The sequence below is a fragment of the Biomphalaria glabrata genome, chromosome 13 (genome assembly GCF_947242115.1).
Source record: "Biomphalaria glabrata chromosome 13, xgBioGlab47.1, whole genome shotgun sequence".
In the NCBI taxonomy this organism is placed as follows: Eukaryota; Metazoa; Mollusca; class Gastropoda; family Planorbidae; genus Biomphalaria; species Biomphalaria glabrata.
The window spans coordinates 14078029-14093619 of NC_074723.1; the positions used below are offsets into that span (position 1 = coordinate 14078029).

The 15591-nt window shown below is 36.0% G+C and overlaps 1 protein-coding gene across 1 annotated transcript in view; it reads right to left on the bottom strand.

The window, feature by feature from the left end:
- Positions 1–5137: 5137 nt before the first annotated feature.
- LOC106057450 (uncharacterized) overlaps positions 5138–15591 on the bottom strand; it is a 111180-nt gene continuing 100726 nt past the window's right edge. Inside the window, exons 11-13 of the mRNA XM_056007959.1 lie at positions 7992–8078; positions 7466–7637; positions 5138–6010 (exon numbers count right to left, since the gene is read on the bottom strand). Of these exons, the coding sequence (XP_055863934.1) occupies positions 5786–6010; positions 7466–7637; positions 7992–8078 (484 nt within the window). The 3' untranslated portion in view covers positions 5138–5785. The remainder of the gene's footprint in view (positions 6011–7465; positions 7638–7991; positions 8079–15591) is intronic.

The following is a 15591-nucleotide window of genomic DNA, read 5'->3' on the forward strand; positions in this document are numbered from 1 at the left end:
TTACACTCTATTGATGTTCAAAACTTTTTTTTTTGTTCTTTGTTTCTGCAATAATTTTTTTTTCATCTACAGTTCGCTAGCTACCAATCTCAGATCATGGCCATAAGTCTTCAAGGACGGAGCTTCGCGTCTTTTTATGCAGTCTTTTCCAATCCAAGACTCGACTAATCGAGAGCCAATTGATGTTAAACAAAATATGTTGATAATTTAATACATCATTGATGTCTTTATCACCTCTTAAATTACTTACATTTGTTATTGGCCAACTGATATATAGGCACATATATATAGGCCTATATACTATATATATATGTGTGTGTCTGTCTGTCTCTCGTTTTCTCCTAAACACTGCTGTTGTCACTTCATTCATATTGCGTTTAAATGTTTTACGTTACCACAATTTATGTATTCGAATGAAACCTGAACATGGCGCATCAAGTCCACAACAAGACCAGCACGGAGACAAACCCATTAAACAGCAATAGAACTTAGGTTCTAGGCCATTTTTAAGTTTTATTTTTGAAGGTGAAACATTAAGTTTGAAGCTGTAGCAGAGCCCCAACAAATCTACGATAGTAATAACATAGTCCCGTAATAGTTTTGTTAGTATTGTCCCGCTGTGGCGAGTTTAGTTGTTACTAGAAGTACTTACCAGGGATATTAAGTTACATGTAAATAGTTATCCTCAACTGTTTATTTTTGCAAACAAAGACAGCATCTGTTCAACAAAACTATCTTGTTTAAATGTGACATGAGTCTAAAATATCCTGGTCTAATTCATTGCAACTTTTTTCTTTTACAACTACAACTAAGTAATTTTTTTTTTTAATTCAATAGTAAAAGGGGAAAAATAATTTTCCAAGGTCTGACGGAATCAATCAGACAACCTCGCACGAGTTTGTGGAAGATTAAAAATATCACGAGAAGCGAGCATTCAGCGGGTGATGGGTTTCATAAAAAAGTGCGACTAAAGAATCGATTACATTGTTATTCATGGTCGTAAATCTTTTAACAATACCGGGTATAGAGAAACAGAAAATAGTACAGGAAAGTCGATTATTATCAAGCTTAATCAGATAACCCAACATTTCATTTTTTATTATGTTCAATTAGGAGGTAATTTAGTCAAGATGACCTTAATAGACTAAGTCAAGACGACCTCACAAGAGCCAAAATGACCTAACTACAATAAGCTTTTCAAGATTAGCTAAGATGACAGAACAAGACTAAGTTAGTTAATATGACCTTACTAGAATAAGTTTTGTCAAGATGCCCTCACTAGACAAGACCGCACAAGACTAAGTTAGTTAATATAACCTTACTAGAATAAGTTTGACCTCACAAGACTAAGTCAAGGCCTCAGTACACAAGCTTAGCTAAGATGACTTCCCAACTAGATAACCTAACTAGATTAAGTTACTCAACATGACTTCAATAAGCTAGTTTAAGTTAATCAAGACGACCTCAGACTAACTTAGGGCTGAACAGTAAAGAATTGGATTATGTAAACACATCTTCAGAACAGTTAGCCTCATCTTCAGGTGTTGTGACATTCGCTTGAATCAAAATGTTATGAAGTTTAGAAATGTTAAAAAAAAAAAAATGAAATGAAATTTGCATATTCAAATTAAATGAATCATTGAGTTTTTTTTTTTGTTTTGTTGGAGGGGTGGGAGAGAGAAATTTACGTTTCAAAGTAAAAGGTGAAGGTCATAAAACAATTTTATTACAACAAAAGAAAACATGAAGAACAGAAACCAAAACGATGAATTTCTTTTTGAACATTTTATTTGATCATTTCATCTGCGGTACTAACATAGTTTCAGAAACTAAGAAAAACAAAAATAGTTTGATGTGAACACAACAGAAGGGAGGGAGGGGAGGGGGAACAGGCATCTGTGTGTACACACCAGTGGAGTACACATGTGTAGAGACACACCAGCGGAGTACACATGTGTAGAGACACACCAGCGGAGTACACATGTGTAGAGACACACCAGCGGAGTACACACATGTAGAGACACACCAGCGGAGTACACACTTGATGCTAAACTTGCTGTTTCATGCAGGGATGAGAGTCTACAATTACAATGTATTCAATGATCAGTTGTACAACTCAAACATCATGATCAGGTGTGACAGTAAACAGAACATGCTTCTCATAACTTATACAAAATATTATGATTTATACAATGGATTAACCCCCCCCCCCCCCCCCAGGCCCCATAATCTAAATGTTACCAAAAAAAAATTCAATTCAAGTCTGTTGTGATATCAAGGCAATGATAAAACAAGACAAAAAAAATGTATAAATAACATTCTCCTATTGCTCTCATTTACAATAAAAACAAGAAATAATAATAAAAAAATTAAACATTAAAAAAAAATGCACGCTTATTAACTCAATTCTCAGGTTAGATCAACAGTTGCCATTGTGTGTCTCTACCAAATCAAGCATCCAATTAAAAAAAAAATTAAAAAAAATAAAATATCTATCTGACAGGGAAAGAAGAAACGAAATAAAAGAATTTAGAGAAGACATGCCTCATAGTACAATTATTTAAGTAATAGATTGACCAACTGAAGATGATGGAGAGGTCAAATATCAGTTTTGAGAGTAGAAATGAAATACATTATAAGAAGTCACATATCAGGTTCACATTTGTGAATGAAATACATGACATAAAAAACAAAATTTGCTGCACACAATGGCACTTGGAACAAATGTTTCAGAGTTTTAACATTTTTTGGGTAATTCCCTTGATGTTTGATTTGAATGCTTAGCTTCTGAATATCTTAATGTACAGAACAAAATTTCAAGAAAGATAATCAAGATAAAACAAATTTTGTCATCACAAAGTAATGCACTGCATAGCTACTTCATTTGTAAGATGAAAGGGGAGGCAATAGAGGAAGGAAGGTAAATAATATATACAATGTTAAATTTTGAATGTACAATTGAAGACAAATGAAATTAGAAATATAAAGAATTGTTTAGGTGAGCTGCTAATAGAAAGGCAGTCTGTTTGACCATGATCTGCTGCAGTAGTTAAACATAAAGAATAGTGACATGAAATTTCAGCCAGTTCTCTCTAGATGTTTAATCCTATCTAAAGCATGTAGTGTTTATCTAGTTAAACATAGCACACATATCCTATTAAGACAGTTTTATATTTCACTGTGCAGCTCCAGTATTTCTTGGTTAGGTCCATATGCTAGGGGAGAGTAGTGTCCAAGCAATACCACATCCTAAACAATGGCCACAAAAACAAACACTTAGAATTTGTTGCCATTACCCCAAATGTGACCTGAAACTGATCATGTATTACACATTTTTCATACATTATCACACACACATAAAGACTGAAATCTCATGTCCTATATGATTCAAGTTCCTGCAAAGCTGCTATTAAAAAAATACAAGTTAAAAAAATTTTTGAAAAAAAGATGGAATGATGAAAAAACTTCTACCAGTAGCCAACTTGACAGCTAAAGGGATGTTCATACTTTCAGTAAGTAAACAAAAAATGAAATGAAATCAGTGACAGTATTGACTATTAAACTTAGTTTCTGATTCTTTTAGCCCAGAAAGTCTTTTAAAAAACAAACTGCTCTCATGTTGACAATACCATGTCAAGTTTTAAAACAAGATTGCTCCATATGAAGACATATGTCTAACATTTCATGAAGACATAGAAATAGTTTTAACCATCACCATAGCAAGTGATTTCTTTTGGTTTTTAACTGGGGTTGAATCCAGACAAATACATTCACAGATGACTAATGTCAGACCATCAAAACTAGTTTAAAACAAACATTCCAAAAAGAAAACACTAGTGAAAGTTTGTGACCTAGTCAAGGAAAGAGATCAGACAGGACTCAACAAACACTTCAATCCAAATGTTTTAAAGTAACTACATTTTGAAAGAGTTGCAGTTTAGAGAGTAGCTCTTTCAACAAATGATTTGACTTTGACTTTCTTTAAATTTTGTGACCTCAGGGTGGGGGGCAGGGGAAGGTAATGCCTAGATTTCTCTAGAATGACTTGATGATAGGTTGGAAACTTCCCACTTCTCATTCACCATACATTTGAATTCTTCATGTATTTTGATCTTTCTGCTGAGTCTGAGTGACAGGGTTTAAGTTTTCTGTGCTATACACTTCTCAGAGAAAAACAAAGTATTCTGTGCTATACACTTCTCAGAAAAACAAAGGATTTTGTGCAAATCAATATCAATAAACTGTAATAAATGGAACCCTACATTGAATTGGGTCATTGCAATGTTAGTCTTGACCAGAACAAAACGTCAGGAGGCTCCCATTCTAGTTTCTCTATGCATTGATTTTTCCATTTCCCATTATGAAGAGCTTTCATTGTTTGGAAACTCATAAGTAAATAAAAAGAAAAAAAAAACTAAGCAAAATAAAATAAAATTTAGAAATAATGTAAATAAGAGTGTCTATGTGAGACCAGAGAACAGTTTTGTGTCTTCAAACATTTCAAGGACAAGCTAGCTCAATAACATATATTGATTTGAACTGGAGGTGAAATTCTGGCAACACAAGATATACAAGAAAGAAATCAGTTGTTTTGTGTATGTGTGTACATTTAGACTTCAGAAGGCTATGGATAAGATTTCTGTGTTTAAATGTCTACAAGCAAAATGAATTACTATAGATACATTATCCTATAGAGTTACAACATAAGAACTTTTAAAGTTAAGTTGTAGATAGATAGTGACTAGGGCAGATAGTGGTAAAAAAAAAACTTAAAAAAATAAACGACAATGTTCTTAATAATATCTTAATTGCATTTGAAAAAACTGATTAAATATCAACTTCTACTTTCTAACATTCTTTTACCAATCACAAAAGACAGAAAACAATGAATGAAATAATCTTTTGAACATAGTTACTCAATTGAATTCTTTAAGGCTTGATGTTCACAATAAGACAAGCTCTAGGGGGATAACTTCAAAGTCTACGTAAACCACATCCACTTAAAGCCTACTACCTAGTAATTCATGTAATAATTCATTCATCTCACTTGACTTTCCCTGACACAGTAAAACATAAAATGTTTCAATAGAAAATGATCATGAAAATGAATCTTTATTTGTACAGATAATTTATGAAGAGTTACTAGTATTGCTTGAGATGAAAGTCAGTCAAATTAACAAGGCCATGCACAAAAAAACAAAACAAAACATAAACACTTATACCTAAGCTTTACTTCATCACAGCTAAAAATAATCTGGATTTTTAAATTTATTCCCTTTCTTTTGTCCAAATAAAATCTTTGTTTCAGTTGACTTTAACTGCACATCTATATTCAGCTCTCTCTTGAATATAGGCTCTATGGTGGACGATGACATAAAATAATTTGATACTTCTATTTGTTGTCCTGTTTATCTCAGACCACAGAGAGCCTACAAAGTAGATGAACATATGCTAGAAAAGTGTGAATCTAAGAAACAGCTCGCAGTCTATAACAAACACTCAAATCACATCCTAGACTAAACATCATAGAAGCAGGTTTATAAAATGCTTATTGTACATTAGAGATATTTTTAGTAGATATCTTCTAGGGGTGAAGATTAAAACTTGCTGACTACTTCACTAAAACTGTTCTAATCCTTTTAACAAATACACACTTGCTCTTTTTACATATAGTAACAGCAACAATGATCCTTCATTTATCAGTTCACAAGTAGATATATGTATATATAAATATGTAAAGAATAGATATATAGATATAAAACACTAGTATTACTAATTATACAAATCACATTTTCAGCTGGCCCATCAGTCCGGCCACATCCCCGAGCTGGTGGTAGTTGTCCCCCTCGAGGCTGGCCCTCTCATCGCTGTTGCCGCAGTCTGCTGGCCTAACCCCTTGGGTCACTTGACCTTTCACTTTGGGAAGCTTCAGTGTGCATGGCAGCATTTCTCTCATGACTGTGTGATGTGTGACAAGTGCTGTCAGTGTGGACCACTCTTTGTCTAAACCCTGTACACAATAAAAAGATACCAAATATAAAGCATAATGTGAAATATCAATACTTTCTAAACAGTTCAGTCTAGTTCCAAAAGTTAAATATGGCCAATAACCAATATGACTATTGAAAGTTGCATGCTTAAAATTACTTAAAATTTCAGGAAATGTGTAGTTTTGTATTCCTAATTTGTCAAGTTTTTTCATAGAAATTTCATTGATACAAGTTCAAAGTTCATGAGCTGATGTTTACCAAAAGGTGGTAATGAAATGTTGAATTTTATTATTTAGCACAGGACAATTAAGATAAAACACAAACATGATGGTCATTGATAAAAGAAAGAGATGTCTAAACAACTAAATGTAAGGAAGTCAATTTCTGGGAGGGGAAAATACAACCATGAAGCTGGTAGAGAACAAAAAAAATTCTTAAAGAAAATTTTTCAGTCCTTTTTTTTCATTTTGTGGGGAATGGAAAAGGATATATAGTGGAAGGCAAGGTTGCACCACCATTGCAAGCCTATTTTGAGTAGATAACTGGATGTATTGTTTAAAACATTGGCTGTTTATATACAAGTGTTAAGATAGATTCTAAACTCTATTGCTTAAAAAAAAGATGAGGGCTGACAGAAGAGAGATGCCTTAGAATGAGTCACTAAACCATTTCACCAGAGTCTAAATTATGTGCAAGGATAGACTGGAAGTACATGCATTGTATGTAGCATTGACAAGTCACTTATTGGCAAGAAATATTCCTATGACTGAGTTCAATGAGAGGGAAAACATGTCAATCTTTAAGTCAGAGCTAGAGTACAAAGTCATCCAAGTACAGCTGATAACACACCAGGAAAAGGGAGACCAACAAAATAAGATTGGAGCTGCTACAAGTAGTTTTACTTACATCTATTTCAACTGGCTGACATAAGACATTTTAAAACTATGTTATTACAGGTATTTGTTCTAAAACAATAAAATATTTTCAGACTGCTTTTATATGGCATATATTTCACGCCTTTCTATGGTCCAATCTCTTCTGTTGACCAGAAGGGGGGGGGGGGGGAAGGAGGGATCTGGGAGAAGGTTTCTATGTTGCTGCTGGAGTTAGATGGTCAAACCATTGACAAGTGGTTGGGTCTTCTCAGCCACACATTCTTTAGATGATACATCTCATAAATAGCATTGTCTCATCTTAGGCTACTCTTGTCATTATAGATAGTAAGTCTCAAATAATCCACATGATAGAAAACAGCCACTGCAAGGTTTACCATTTTGAGATGACTTGTAAAGATTAAAAGACTACAGATGTATCAAAAACTGATTGAAGCAGATATATTAAATATAAATAATTAAAATGGTAAACTTCAACCAATTAAAAAAAAATTATATCAATTAAAAATGTAGTTTTTATCCTGATCTGAAAACTATCCTAAACATTTGTTAAGCTTATTTGGATGTACAAATATTTATTACCTTTAACTTAACACCTCTGTGTGTGCGGAGTATTAAATAATGGGAGATGCCAGTGGCATTCTCAAACTTGGGGACTCTTACAGACAATGCATAGCAACCCGGATGTGTGGAACTGTCACGCACAATGAAGGAGCCAACATCTTCCTGCTGTAGGATCTCCAGAGCTATCTCTCTGTTTAGAAAAGGAAAGAAGCATGTTCATATTAGAATAACATTTAATCTATTTATCTATTTATATACTTGGATTCTCCTGCACTGGTCAGGACATTGGGCCGCAAGCTGTACAGATAAACATAACAAGGATAATAATAATAATAAATAATAATGATAAACCATATTGTGGTCTAAGCCAAAGGGGTGGTGATTGCACTAAAATATAACATGTCACCACCCAGTGGCACCTAGCACAGTGGATAAGGGTTGTTGCAATACATAAATTGAGATCCCTTATGGAGAACATTTTGGTTTCAACCAAATCAATGTAAAAATCACCAAATAACTTTTGGGCTCATCCAAGGAGACATACCTGGGTAGTCCTGCTTGATACCAAGCCATGTTCCGCAGTGTTTCATCATGAATGTGACTTCTGTCTAAACACATCAGTGACTCGAACCTGAAAAATACAAAAGGTGAACAGCAATAAGAGCCTTGTGTACAATAACCTTGTGTACAATTAGAAATAGTGTGGCTCTTAAAGACATCATGAGCCAATTTTAAAATGGAAAAAAAAGTTTAATTCTAAGATAAAAAACATTTACAAGAAATTTTCTCAAGGCAGACAACTAAAAATAAAACTTCAAACTTAAATTATTAAAGAGTTGCTTCCCATGCTAAGCATAAAAACGTTCAAGGCTACAAAAAGAAATTCCGAAACATTTTTTGAGACGCTCTCTGGCAGATTTAGTTCCTATATTCTAGATCAGTGATGGACAAACTTAGCGAGTAGCAGGCAAAGCTGGACAAACTTAGCGAGTAGCAGGCAAAGCATTTACTAAAGAGTTGCTTCCCATGCTAAGCATTCAAACGTTTAGGCTACAAAAAGAAATTCGGAAACATTTTTTGTCACGCTCTCTGGCAAACTGTCGCTCAATAATTCTAAAAATCTATAAAAAAATTGTTCCATTTTGTTATGAGGACTCGTATTCTAAACTGTAGTCATTATCAAAAGAGTTATTTAAAAGAAGTAAACACCATCAACATTAGTGAGATTAAAAAAACAACAACATGTTACTTCAATGTAACTTTAGCAGTTAGACTTCTCTGTTAGTCTTCCCATTATATAAATACTTGTTCTTTTCTTAAGGTAAACATTTTTGGAAAGCTATTCCCAAGCCTATGAAACGTAAAGACATAAGGAAACAGCGAATGAAGGTTAAGTTTTGACACTCTGTAGTGTAGAAGCAAGTGTGAATGTAAATAAAACTGTCCATGGTTAACATGTGCAATCTTAGACCCACAAGACTCTCATAGCTAGCCAGCTGGAAGCTAAACTAGAAATGCTCAATTGTCATGTAGGAATCAAGCTTGTTGACACAAATAACAACAGCAGGGCGGGGAGACGGTGTTGTCCAAATATCAGGTAAGGTCTAAGGTCAGTCAGGCTGGTGACAGCACCATAGGTCCCAAGTGAGAAGACCAAACTATTTCTAAAGAAGAGGAGGGGTGAAGGCGGTGGTCGTGGTAGGCGCAGTATCAGGTCACATTCCATCAAGTCTGGAGGAATAGTTCACGTTTCATACAGTACTTACCCACTCTCCCCCTCCCCTCTCCCTTTTTTCTGGGATCAAACAACCTTCTCATCCCCCTCCCTCCTAACATCTCCGATTGGACAATAGCACTAGTTAGATGGACAGGATGCTAAACTTACAACAAGACGAATGGCGCTATCATGACACAAGTCAAACTGACTAGCAGATAGCATTGTGCTGTTTCTCCATAACTAGCGAGGCCGTAGCTTACAAGGACACAGAAAACGAAAATCAGCGATTTCACAATGAATAGAATCCAACTACAAGTTTAGCTGCCAATCATTCAGATGGTTTATACAATCTGATTCGAGCTTCACTGTTCAAAACTATATTTAGTTCTGAGAATTCCACCACTAAAAAAATGTCAATGGAACTTGAAAGAAACTTTTTTTACTTTTGGTTTACTTGAGGGTTATGGGAAATTAGTAAAAATCAATTCAAGATTTCTATCCATCGAGAATCACTAAGGAATTAAAGAATATGGTATCTCTGAAAAAAATTCGTCCAGTTCCTACGATAGCTACACAGTCAATCTAGCTGCTGCATTAAAACAGAAGAAGAGACAACAGAGTTCTTTAGTATCGAGGCAGGTGTGAGAAGGGTGCATCTTGTCTCCCTTCCTCTGCTCCTAGCTATCGACTACAATAATGAGGAGACCAATGAGTCAGATTAACTTCGGTATTCCATGGCGAACTTGGAGTTCGCTGGCGGATTTGCAATACTCGGATCTAAAAGTAAAAAAAAAAAGCATACAAGAAATGACGGAGAGGCTAGATAGAGAGGCACCCAAAATTGGCCTCCGCATAAACTTAGATAAAACCAAGTGTGCGAGTGGGATATAAGGCACAGGGTGCCCCGGTCAGACTTAGTAATTCAGAGCTTGAAGAGATGGACAAGTTCACACACCTAAGCAGCATGATAGCAAACGATGGGGATGTCTACAATGACGTAGCGTGCCGAAAAGAATGGCAGAGACTGCGGCCTATTTGGACAAACCAAGCTACTGGACGAAAATCCACAAACTTAACACAATTGTCATCCAAACAGCAACGTATGGAAGTCATCTTTTAAAGTTGAGAAGAAAAAAACTGAATGAGCAAAAAAGGGTAAGGGCCGACTCGATCACTTAATGAGGTTGTGACCGAGCGTTGCATAAAGTTGGCGGACCATGTCCTACGACAGAATGAATTATGCTGACCACGAGTTGCGATGACAATACGAGGAAAACGAAAACAGGGACGTCCTCAAATAACTTGACGCCACACTTTCATGGAGGACCTTGGAGCAGTGGACACTAGGTGGGAAGAGGCTTCGGACATTGACAGTGACAGATCTTTGTGAAGACAGCTTGCCGCCCAATGCGCTGAGCGGCGCATGATGATCTAAGTAAAAAGGTCTAATAAATTTAAAAAAAAACATAATACACTGACACTTTGTGTGAAATGTCACATGTGTTTGAAATGTCACATGTCAACACAATATAATGTTTGTAAAAATGTTTTACATGTTTCGGATGTTCCTCCAGAGTTGTAGATAATTTACTTCCTAGTCCAAACCTAACGTAGGACGACGGGGGATGGGAGCAGGCAGGGCTTGAACCCGGGACCATCGTTAAGTCCGAACGACAGTCCACGACCAGGCAACCATCCGATGTAGGAGGCAAGAAGTCACAAACATATATAACTAAGTCAAGATACATTCCAGAGTCAGCTCAGCTCTATTACAATTATTGTAAGCTGTATGTACACATGTTTCTTTGGCCTATGGTTAACGAGGGTGTCATGTGGCCATCACAACGACCAACCGCCTTTACTTTTCCCCAACTATTGCCAGGTTCCCATTAGAGCTGGGTGGACTCAGAGGCGCCCAAAGATCCCAAAATAAAAATCCCGGTCTTCACCAGGATTCGAACCCGGGACCCCGGTACGGAAGCCAAGTGCTTTACCGCTCAGCCACCGCGCCTCCTGTACACTGTGCTAGTGGAATAATAAAACATGGCTAGCAAGTGACACCTAGCACATGGCTAGCAAGTGACACCTAGCACATGGCTAGCAAGTGACACCTAGCACATGGCTAGCAAGTGACACCTAGCACATGGCTAGCAAGTGACACCTAGCACATGGCTAGCAGTGTCCGTTGTACTATCGCGTAGCAACCATGGCGCGAATGGGTTTTCACTGCACCCGGGTCCGAGGTCAACAAGGGAACGGGCTCTTGCAAAGGAACAGATGTGTTGACTGCAAGAATTGAAATGTTTCAAATTCTTCTAATATTTTACTTAAAATCATTGTACATTTCTTCTTCTTAGACTATATTGCTAGTACAATGTGACTTGCATATCATATCAATCTCAATCTTATTACTTATAGTAGGAAAGGAAGGTAACTTTTACATTGTCAGCACAGCGTTTTATTAAATTGTAACGTGTTGAGATTTCGTTTATTATAATAAAGATAACAATAATAACATTTTAAAACAAAGTGAAAGTGCTCTATTAAATATAATTACGTCTGCTGTTTTTTTTTAAATATATTGCGTTAAGTATCCACTAGTTAAGATACATGAATTAACTTTGAAAAAATCAGAAGCGGCGATCTATAAAGGGGGCAAATTCAGCCTATACCACCACTTCAGTCAAGAATAATTTCTTGCCCTTGTTCGAGATAACAACCAAAATAATTTGCTAATTGGTTAATTATTTTTATTGATTATTTTGTTGTCGAGTAAAAGAAATAATTGTGCCAAATTTCAACTTGGTCTGACAATGGGTGTGGGAGAAATAACGCGTACAAACTTTGGACCAGACAGACAAAGTGAGTTGATATAGGTTTTGTAAAAAGACAATAACAGACATTGTTCTATTGGTTTTCTTCTTCTTGAAGACAATACATTTACTTAACTTAGTTACAAGGAGGAGAGAGACACAACATCTACCTAACTTTCAAGAGACTGTCCAGTGGACTAAAGTCCCAGGTCAGTACTCACCTATATCTAGGCCTATAGTGGTCTCGGAAGTCGTCCAGTTTTTTCCTCTTGCTCCTACCGGCAAACCATCGAAATATCCGTAGATCGTAATAGTACGGCATGACCACTGGTCATCTTTTAGTCTCAGAACATAAATCCAACTTTAATTAACTGCTTTTTTTTTTAATTTCACCAGTTTGTGTGAAAAATAAAACAACAAGCTTCCACAGAACTGTCCATTGAATGTGAGAATGTATATAAATATATTATTGAGTATTCTCAAAGAAATCTATGGAATATCACTTGTGTCATATTCACATGTAAAAGCAAATCAAAATGTTTCCATCAATATTGAGGTAACAAACACTACGACAACACAGGGTCGCTTATAAATCCTGTACGATAAACATATTGAAAGTAGAATTTAGTGGCACATTCCAAACAAGACTTGGATCACATGTCACCAGTGGACCAACCAGCAACCTACTACTCAACTAAAAATTTAAGACCACTACTTAACTGCTGAGGCCTGAGTCTATCGGAAGAGAGGGGAGTAGGGGATCACAGCAGGGCGCAGAGCTAAGCTCTGTGAATGAAGCATGCGATTTGTTCAAAACCTACGACCATTAGCTAGAGTGTTTCAATAGTGTTACATTGACACCAACATCTACACAGTGTGCATAAAGAGAGCAGTGTGAATGCTAATAGCGTAATAGTAGAGAGAACTAGACGACTGAGAGAGAAACGTGAAGGGGAGATGTCAAACTAAACAAGAAAATACTGGAGATAAATGAACTTAGGAAATAGTCCAGATTTGAAAAGCTAGAACCTGATGAACTGAGGCCTTGGGAAGAAATTGTCGTCGACAAATAAATATATAAAACCCAACTGGCCATTTTATAATCAAACTGTAGAAATCCAATGTCTAAAACCTCACACAAAAGGCGCGTATGGTGAGTTGTCCCAGGGAAACACCAGTCTGTCTAGTAATAATAACCAATTGTACATAATATTGAAGTCCTTTAGACTTCTCATTCCCTTAATAATAAGGCATTTTCTTCTAATATTTCAATCAAATTGAGAGAAAGGGAAACAAAAACAAAAAACACAAAAACACAGACACACAAACAAACAAACCCACCCACATACAAATGTATTGAAGAGTTAAAGAGTGTTGAACATTTCATAATACCTATTTATAAGAACAGCCGACAGCAAGAATTTCGCCGAGTCAGCAGAGACATAATAGTTGATCCTGGAATTGAGAGATTTTCAAAAGCCACCAAAGTTTGTTGAATGTGTTTTCTATCAGTACTATCCACACAATTTGACTCGGCGTACAATGTACAAGGATTACGTGCCTGGTCAAGGGTGGTCAACTCAAGGGCCTTGTCGGGCATCACAGATTAAGGGGAAACGATCTGGAGTTCAGATTTCAACTATCACTCGAGTGGTTTTACTGAACAGCAAGTGTTCGTGCGCGCACGTGTGTATACGAGAGAGAGAGAGAGAGAGAGAGAGAGAGGGGGGGGGGAGTAAAATATGATAGTCAACAACAGAGCTGGGACCAGTAGAAAGATTGTTAGTTAAAAAGTGAAATATCTGAGCTGTAATTTTCAACTGGTGTACTACGTATACAGATATAAGCAATGTGCGTACAGCTTCTGTCTGAATTGTAGCGTGGATAATACTTGTAAGCATTTCGAAAATTTGCTGTAGTCACTATTCTGCTTTGATGTCCTGCCTGAGTCCTTCGCAAAGGTCAAATCTATGTAAAGTGTTGTGACATGAGACATTCCGAATGTCACTCGAATGTTAAAATAGTTAGTTAGTTATGTAAATAGTTATGTAAATATGTCACTTGAACGCATGTGATAAAAACATTGAAAAAGAAACCCATTCCTGCCAAGAATTACAGGATTACAGCCGGGTTCTTCATGCATACATAATCCCCCCCCCCCAGCTATTTTAAAAAAATTCTCTTAAGTATACGTATTTTAGAAATATTTTTTTCAGTAGCAAACATAAAGAAATCAAAGTGTTTTTTTCTCTATATGCATCGTATTATAGAAATACGGTCTGCTCAAGGGACAAGTATCAAATTATGAGAAACGCTACAAGATGTCAGAGACAGAATGAGAATCACTGCATGATGTCAGAGACTGTAGACCACACGAACTGCCCACGTTTCACCCCCCGTCAATTAAATGACCGGAACGGCTAATAACGAGTCCATACAAAATTATTTCCCCCCGGGGAGGAAGCATTCAACCCAACCGCCCGTAAGTAATCTAATCCAATCAAATTTCATCTCATCATAGACATTACGCCAGGAGATCCGAGCCACTCGCTCATGGTGGACACATTTATTGCAAGTTCGCAGAGGTCTGAATCGATCACGGACGGTACAAGAATCCAATAAACTCAATACAGTGCTCAGAATACTAGAGACTGGAATAAACTAGGATTACATTACTGTAACATTACTCTTTCACATTTGTGACGGTAAATCCCCCCCCCACACACACACACCAAAATACTAAAAACGTGAAGCGCACTATGTTGCTATTCAAAATTAGTTGACAAAGTGAGATCTTATATATTCAGTAAACTAGAGAAAATATTTTCAGTAAATATCTGTTTATTGAACTAAAAGGCAAAATGGCATTACAGATAAAAGAAAATACTAATTAATATAACCAATAAGTCCAGATTCCATGTGATTCAGGTTTTTAAAAAATTATCTACCACATTGCTTTCACCAACTACTAAAAGTATCTACCACATGGCTTTCACCAACTACTAAAAGTATCTACCATATTACTTTCACCAACTACTAAAAGTATCTACCATATTACTTTCAACAACTACTAAAAGTATCTACCATATTACTTTCAACAACTACTAAAAGTATCTACCACATGGCTTTCACCAACTACTAAAAGTATCTACCACATTACTTTCAACAACTACTAAAAGTATCTACCACATTACTTTCAACAACTACTAAAAGTATCTACCACATTGCTTTCAACAACTACTAAAAGTATCTACCACATTGCTTTCAACAACTACTAAAAGTATCTACCACATTGCTTTCAACAACTACTAAAAGTATCTACCACATTGCTTTCAACAACTACTAAAAGTATCTACCACATTGCTTTCAACAACTACTAAAAGTATCTACCACATTGCTTTCAACAACTACTAAAAGTATCTACCACATTACTTTCACCAACTACTAAAAGTATCTACCACATTACTTTCATCCACTACTAAAAGTATCTACCACATTACTTTCACCAACTACTAAAAGTATCTACCACATTGCTTTCAACAACTACTAAAAGTATCTACCACATTACTTTCACCAACTACTAAAAGTATCTACCACATTACTTTCACCAACTA